General features: G+C 36.5%; 2 protein-coding genes across 4 annotated transcripts in view; one reads left to right on the forward strand and one right to left on the reverse strand.

The window, feature by feature from the left end:
- Nucleotides 1–6,221, forward strand: part of LOC107693836 (disabled homolog 2-interacting protein-like) — a 171,142-nt gene extending 164,921 nt beyond the window's left edge. For all 3 annotated transcript variants that reach the window (XM_016493359.1, XM_016493360.1, XM_016493361.1), the window contains 3 exons: nt 1,230–1,432; nt 1,943–2,030; nt 3,569–6,221. In XM_016493359.1, coding sequence (XP_016348845.1) covers nt 1,230–1,432; nt 1,943–2,030; nt 3,569–3,736 — 459 coding nt within the window. In that variant the 3' untranslated portion in view covers nt 3,737–6,221. The remainder of the gene's footprint in view (nt 1–1,229; nt 1,433–1,942; nt 2,031–3,568) is intronic.
- A 350-nt stretch (nt 6,222–6,571) lies between these two features.
- LOC107693816 (tubulin polyglutamylase TTLL11-like) overlaps nt 6,572–8,088 on the reverse strand; it is a 17,896-nt gene continuing 16,379 nt past the window's right edge. The window contains exon 9 of the mRNA XM_016493339.1: nt 6,572–7,923. Within this exon, the coding sequence (XP_016348825.1) occupies nt 7,643–7,923 (281 nt within the window). The 3' untranslated portion in view covers nt 6,572–7,642. The remainder of the gene's footprint in view (nt 7,924–8,088) is intronic.

An 8,088-nucleotide genomic window follows, 5' to 3' on the forward strand; every position in this document is an offset into this window, starting at 1 on the left:
TTCTATCTACTTGTTTTTCTTTGTGTGTGTGTGTGTGTGTGTGTGTGTGTGTGTGTGTGTGTGTGTCTGTGTGTGAAAGAGATGTAATACTCTGCTTCCTTTTTGCTGTTCTAATTCTTTGTACATCTGTCATTCTTTCTATTTCCTTTGTCCTGTGACTGATATGGAACTAGCAGTAACTCTCGGTGTTATTTATTTACTATTATAGCATTTATTAATATTTTGAATTAGCAGTTTTTAATTTTAATACTTTTATACTTTCAATTTTAATTTAGTTTTGTATGTGCTTTTGCCATTTGTATTAGTTTAAATAGTTTTTAAATATTTATATTTAGCTTCCATTTATCTTTATTTAATTTTAGTAGATACACTTATTTTAGTTAGTTGCCAAGGCAACATTTCTATTTTTGTTTTTCACCAAATATTTAAATTTTATTTCAGTTACTGCAAGCAATTTTTACTAGTTCAAGTTAACAACAAAACAACACTAGTAATTCTGTGCCTCATACGAATAGTTTATAGTCATCGAGAGACTCGACTAACGATTGATGTTAGCATGTTCCTACACTAACATAACTTCTACAGCATTTATTCTATATCTAGGTTCATGTTAATTTCTACATACAGTGGGTACGGAAAGTATTCAGACCCCCTTAAATTTTTCACTCTTTGTTATATTGCAGCCATTTGCTAAAATCATTTAAGTTAATTTTTTTTCCTCATTAATGTACACACAGCACCCCATATTGACAGAAAAACACAGAATTGTTGACATTTTTGCAGATTTATTAAAAAAGAAAAACTGAAATATCACATGGTCCTAAGTATTCAGACCCTTTGCTGTGACACTCAAGGGGGTCTGAATACTTTCCGTACCCACTGTATATTAATGGATTTTTAACATTGCAAGATTTATAAATTAACATTAGTAAATATATTATGAATGAACATAAATTAACAATGAACAAAAGGATATTTATAAATGCTGTAAAAGGTTTAGTTCGTTGTTAATTTATGACACCTAATGCATTTAACTAATGTTAACAAATTGAACCTTACTATAAAAAGTTACCCGCAGTCATCAATAGTGTACAACTGGCACACCACACGTGATGCCACAAATAGAATACAGATACATTCCTCAGGTCATTTTTTTGATTTTTTATGATACTGACTTCTGGTTAAAATGAGGTGAAAGACCAAAAGAGGAATGTTGTTGTCTCTTGCAGTATCAGGCGGAGATCAGTATGCTGCAGGAGCGTCTGCGTGTGTCAGTGCAGAGGCTGGAGGAATACGAGGTCCGGATCAAGGGACAGGAGGAACAGGCGCAGAAGATGTTGCTGGAGTATCAGGCCCGGCTGGACGAGTCTGAGGAGAGATTGAGACGGCAACAGGAAGACAAAGATCTGCAGATGAAGGGCATCATAAGCAGGTGGGAGATACTTGTATTATAAAGGCTAAACCAGAATGAAGGCAGATGGGCTGGTGAGGGGAGGAAGAAAAAAAAAGAAAGAATCTAGTTCACAGCCAGTCCACAAATTGGCCTGAATGGGTGAAATTGCTGGAACTGAATGACACAAGTTCACCTTTTCATATAGTTCTTGAGTCAGATAAAAGTAAAATTACTTGGCTTGCGCCAGAACATGAATTTTACATTTAACAAACACAGAGAGGGCACTTTTGCCTTTCAGGGTCTACCACAAGCCTCTGATGCAGAGTGTCATTTTGCTTTCAGCTGATAGTGTATTAGTGGCAATCTGAGAAGACTGAGAGCTTTTAGAAGACTTTTAGCCTTCTTCAAGGCAGAATTTACTCAGAGCTACTTTCCTCCAAGACTGATGTTATGGGGCAGCTCTTTATGGCCTCGAGCTCTAGATCAAAGACAGAATGGGAGGATGTATGAAGGCTGGACTGAGAGTGTGTTTGTTTTGTGTTGATGCAGGTTGATGTCTGTGGAGGAAGAGCTGAAGAAGGATCATGCTGATATGCAGGCAGTGATTGACTCCAAACAGAAGATCATTGATGCGCAGGTATGTCTATATAGTGTTGATGTCTTAGGTATGTCAGTTAAACCTTGATTTCCAAATTACTTTCTAAAATGTAATCTACTTTTTTTCTAAAAAGTTCTTTTTATGTACTAATTTTAAATGTTAACATTTCAACACATCAAACGAATTTCACAGATCTTTGCCTGAAGGTTGTCATCACACCAAAATTTCAGTAGTTCAGTAAAATTTCATAATTGGTTGAATGAACCATATTGATGAACCAAGGAATAAATTAATAGCACTGAGTAGTTTTCTTGTTAATATCATATCCTTCCTCTTTTCCCTGTCATTCCAGTCTCCTTTTACACTCTCTGTACATAAGATATATAAAAAAGATGTATGTTTATGCTGATGGCAAAGCTGAATTTTCAGCAGTCATTACTCCAGTCTTCAGTGTCACATGATTCCTTTTTATTGACCCCCAAACTTTTAAGCGATGTATTTTTGGCATTTACATTTCTGTCACAATCTCACAACCTCCCCTGTTGTTCGATTGGAACCCCTAGGGAAACTATGCTGTAGATTTTCTAAAGAAACAAATGTTTTTATTACATTGTAAGTGTGGCTGCCATATACGCATCATTAATCATCATTATGTTAATATTCACTGTCCTACAGTGAGAGCTGTGGAAATCTTTGCTCTGCAGATTAAAATGACACCAACCCAGCCTAACATCAGTATTCCTGGCTGATGTCTACTTTCTGAAATCTAAACACACCACACTTCCTAATACTACAACAAAAGAAAATTCATATACATTTAATTTATATATTTATATCCAAGAAAACCAAACGGCTTGTTTCTTCTCCTTTCATGTACTCTTTAGGAAAGAAATAATCAATTAAACACTTGAGATTGAGTGTCGCCACAAATAACATCACAGCTGTGATTTGGTCACAGACACAAGCCAGATCCTCACAGTCGTGACGTTATTTATGATTACCCTCCAACACAGTTTAATCGATAATGTACAGCAATTTTGCAAAGTAAAACAAATCATAAATTAAATAATCATTTAGTATCAATCCCATTTGCCAAAAAAAGTAGTCTTTTTAGACTCAATACACGTTTTCATTCTACGAAATGGTCCACATTCAGCTGTTATTGAACAACATTGGGTCAATGCTTCTCAGCTAATCAGATTGTGTGGTCAGAATTATTGCCATTGCTTAGCTGGAGATCAACCAAACTGAATATCTCATGCATACTCATGTTCAGCAAATATATGCATAATTATGCATTTTCTTTGAATAGCCTTGTGCAACCAGAAACATGAATGTGTCTGTTAATATGAGAACCTAAAAGCTGATGACATGACCAAAATTTCCCCTAAAAATCACTTGATCCGTCTCTGTCTGGGCTGGATTCACTGTTTGCCAGGGCGTATTTATTTTCTCCCATTCTCGACCTGTTAACATCCAAACAAGTACTCATAAAAATTCTTAGCTGAAATTGCTGGTGTTGGTATTTTCATAGGACTAATGGTTTGTATAGATGCTGAAATTGTCTCTCTCTGCAGGAGAAACGGATAGCATCTCTGGACGCGGCTAACGCGAGGCTAATGAGTGCCCTGTCACAGCTGAAGGAGCGCTACAGCATGCAGACGCGCAACGGCATCTCTCCCACCAACCCCACCAAGCTGCAGATCACAGAGAACGGGGAGTTTCGCAACAGCTCCAACTGCTGAACGACAGATCCACAGAGAGACGCAGTGAAAGAGAGAGGACGTGAGCAAGTGTGCAGATATTCTATAAGTGAACACTGAGAGAAATACTGCAGGTGAGGATACTCAACACTGACCTTTGACGGTCCGCAGAGCGTTTGTTTGGAAATGTGGAGCGAGATCCACTTTAAACATCCACTGGTGAGACTACTGTTCAAGTACTTCATGTTAGGAAACGCCACTAGACATTCATTTGTGTTTCTCAACAACTAACTGTAAAAGAAAAGAAAAAAAAAACAAAAAACAATAATACAGCTAACATGGTGACATTATACAGATACTAGGACCTTCTAGCCTGCAAAAAAAGTCATTTCACTTGATTTAAAATAGGTGTTCTCCATACAGCCTTTGGAAGGAAAAAAAAAAGAAGAAACTAGATTTTGTCACATTCATTTATAATGGTCTCTACTTTAATATGAAACTACAGAATGAGCAACTCTTTGTGGAGAAATTAGCATTCTCTTCCTGTTTCTGTTTCTCCCTACATAGTGCACTTTGTCTCTCCATCACGAGAAGCCTTAAAATGTTGCATCTGAAATATCCCTCAGTCCTTGTTTTTATTTGATTTTTACAGTTCAGATGAACATCTGTGATAGATTATAATCTGCGTAGATTTGAAAAAAGTATATTTTTCATTCTCCTTCCACAAGTTTTCTGTTTATTTTCTTTGTTTTTTCTGTTGTTTTAGTTTTTTTTTGTTTCGGACCGAAATGTTCTAGTCTGTAACAAACACATTCTAAATGTCATTTGGGGTCCATTTTAGATATGCCAAGATTTTGAATTAGCACAGAGTGAATGTTTTAAACACTAGACCAGATTGACATGATTTTAGTTGGAAGTTTTGAAAACTGCCTTGTGTAGCTCATGTTTTCTTCCTATATTGTTTGGGAGTTTTGCATTTATTTGTTTATTTTTTGCTTGTTCTCTTCATGGGTTTTTCTTCAGACTCATTTTTTAAGCCTTTTTAAGTCATTTGTACAAGTGTGTTTATTTTTGTATATGTTGGTCCAAATTGCTGCACACTTTACATTTCAGCATTTAGAGTTTGTATATTTTTGTATTTAATAGCATATGTGAAGACTCTTCTGCATTTATCATTATCGGCACTGAGGTGCAGCGTGGAGCTGCTGTTTTCCTTTAATTCGCTGGTCTTTGAGGAAGTGAGACACATGACATGTCTTTATTTTGATGCAGAGATACAGATACATTATAAGACTGCCTGTCATTGGACGTGTAAGATAGAGGTGTTATTTTTAAGGGGAAACCTCTCTGTATATGGGCTCTGTGATGGAGTATTATGTGAATAAGTTAGTTATATATAAAGCAAGTTTCACAGGAACAGCCGAGTGAATTGTGGGATCAGATTGAGACGCAGCGATCTTAACAAGCACAAAGCACATCTCTCGCCCCAGCTTCTCAAAGGCTTTGAAGACTGCACTTTTTCCCTTTGTCGTGTCCACTTGGGTTTACTTCACTCTACAAACACGTAGCAAACTCGAGGTGCTCATTATTATTATTAAGCCAGGGAAGCTTTAATTTGTCATTCAGTTTCATTTGTAGCATTATCGTTTGTGCCACTGTAGCCACACGCTATAAACCCTTCCACACAAAGGTGCACATGCAGTGTAAATGTCATGAGATTAACAATTGGACTGTGTTACATATCTCAGCCAATCACATGCTCTTTTGATGCCCTGGTAAAGTAGTTTTGCATGTACTAAATGCTTCAGCACTGTCTGTATAAGGCAGATTAGTATCTAGAGTCATTTAAAATTCATTTGATCAACTTTTAAACTTGGCTTGGGGCTCGTGTGGTTGCACAAAAGGGAATCAATAATTATTTTTCACAAGTTTTCTCTTACAGACGTGGATGTCAGCTTCTCTGTTTGTTCATGTTCTGTTTTTAATGAGGTCTGAGAGGTTTTGCGGAGTCATTACGTCTATTTTCATCCACATGAGAAGCTACCAGTGAGTCAAAAAAATGAAATAGTAGTTTAGAGCTTTATTGAATGAAAAAGACTTTTGCTGTCGTCTCGGTTCTTTTCATCAGATGTGTCTTTATCTGGCTTCATTTCAGTTCTCAGAGTTTAGGAAACTTTTGCAAGTAAAACTATTTGTGCATCGTTTAGTTTTGTTTTGTTTTTTCTTTCTTCTCCAAGCAGTCAATGTGAAATAGTAGCTAAATGTATGTGAAATAAATGATATAAAGATATACAAATCTACAAATGAGTACCTAAAATATGTTGTATGTTTTATAATCCTTGTAGAAAATATTTTTTGTAAGTATGTTTAAAGTAAAGTATTGGCTGGACTCTTGCCTTGTTTTAGGACAATGACAAGAACAATAATGTACAGAGAAATTTGTCCATGTTAAGAACTATACAATTGTGGCTGTGCAATTTATGTACATTTGCAACTAGAATAATTAAAGTTTTATTTAGTTATTTCATATGCCTGCTTTGTTGTCTTCATTACTCAAACAGTTGACAAGAGTAATGTGAGAGGTCAAGATCAATGAAATGTGCTTGGATAAGGTCAACCTACTGATGGTCCATTTCTGATCCCAAAATCCAACGTCTTATGGGCAGTATTACAAATAAATCACACGAGTCAATCATAGCCTACAAAAATTGTGCTAAGATCATTACAGAATTTTTAATTATGCCCAACTGATCCCAGATATATATATATATAAATATCCCTTTATGTATATAAATACAAAAAATAAGCAGCACAACACTTTTCAGCATTGTTAAAAATAATGTTTCTTGAGCACCAAATCAACGTATTAAAATGCTTTCTGAAGGACACTATAGACTGGAGTAATAATGACTGCTGAAAATGTAGCTTTGTCATCGGGAATAAAAATACCTTGCTAAGAATTGGAGACTTGTTTTCAAAATATTAAAAATATATATATTTTGAATGGTAGTGTATATGTGTGCATGCGTATGTAACTGAAAAAGTAAAAACATACAAAATAATATTTTAAATGCAATGTTTATTCAACATGTCCATAAAAAGTACATCTCAGTCGAGCCTAATTTGTATGTAGATGCCTGCAGTTGCAATGTGATATTAAATGAGGGTTAAATGATCTGTGTAAATATGTGCTAATCTTGTGAGATGTCCACTTGCATTAAACCACAGCAAACCCCCTTTTTTCCCCTTCTGTCATAATTTCTACATGCAAGAGCAATTCAGTCAGTTCAAAGCTACAGAGAATGACTCAGTTAAGTGTAAAACAATAAATAAATCTCTACGGGTATAAATAAAACAACTTAGTAAACTTTGAGTGCACTTGGTGCCATGTCCTGGTGTTAACACCATTTCCTAACAAAAGGCCACCGTGTTGTTCTGCCTAGTCAGTTCAAGGTGGCCAGTTGAGAAAATTAGCTGCTTTTCTGAAGTTATGACAACATTTCGTCCCTTTAAGAAACACTGAATCTCGTGACATTAATCCCTGCAGTGATTGATTAACACAAATACTACCCATATTACCTGAAAGTAAGCATAATGTATGAGCAACGCGACAAGTCACATGCTCGTGCACATGCTGTCCGCACATTTAGCACTGAAACAAGTGTCTTGAGTATCAGTGTACTGGCATCAGAACACACACACACATGAACATCTTCAGTTACTTTTGTCTGTGTAGTGTGGTGAAAGAAATATCTTTATCTGAGAGGTGTATAAACAATTCAACTTGAGCTAATTGAGCTAAGAGTGAATGATTTAAGGTCCTCTTCTATCCTGGCTTCTATATGTTATGAAATTCGGTTCATTATTCTACCTTCTTTGTTTATTTATTCAAAAGCTCTGGAAGTTCCTCAGAAGACATGGAAGTGTTTGCTTGCATGTGTGAGATTGTCAGTTCTCTGTGTTTGCTTTAGCAGAGAGTTGCAGCGGCCGGTGGCGTCGGCGTGTCAGTGCAGGGGAGCTGAACGTGGTTGGCGCTGATGTTTGAGAAGAGGCGGGGTTTGTGTTTGTGTGCGATCGGTGTGGCTGTGGCTTCTCACTGTGGCTCTGGCCCTCGAGGGCCCCCTCACACACCTCCAGCAGCAAGAGCACCTGCTCCCACAGAGGTAAAGCCTTGAACCTGCGTGCTGCCAGGTAAAAGAAGGCCTCAATAAATGCCTGAAGGCACATTCCTGAAAGAGGGAGAGCTTTGTTTTACTTGATGCTCAAAAAAAAACAATCACTTCCTTAAAGGGGTCATATGATGTTGCTAAAAAGAACATTATTTTGTGTATTTGGTGTAATGAAATGTGTTTATGCGGTTTAAAGTTCAAAAAACACATTATTTTCCACATACT

The sequence above is a fragment of the Sinocyclocheilus anshuiensis genome, unplaced genomic scaffold (assembly GCF_001515605.1).
Source record: "Sinocyclocheilus anshuiensis isolate Anshui unplaced genomic scaffold, SAMN03320099.WGS_v1.1 scaffold1392, whole genome shotgun sequence".
NCBI classification, from domain to species: Eukaryota; Metazoa; Chordata; class Actinopteri; order Cypriniformes; family Cyprinidae; genus Sinocyclocheilus; species Sinocyclocheilus anshuiensis.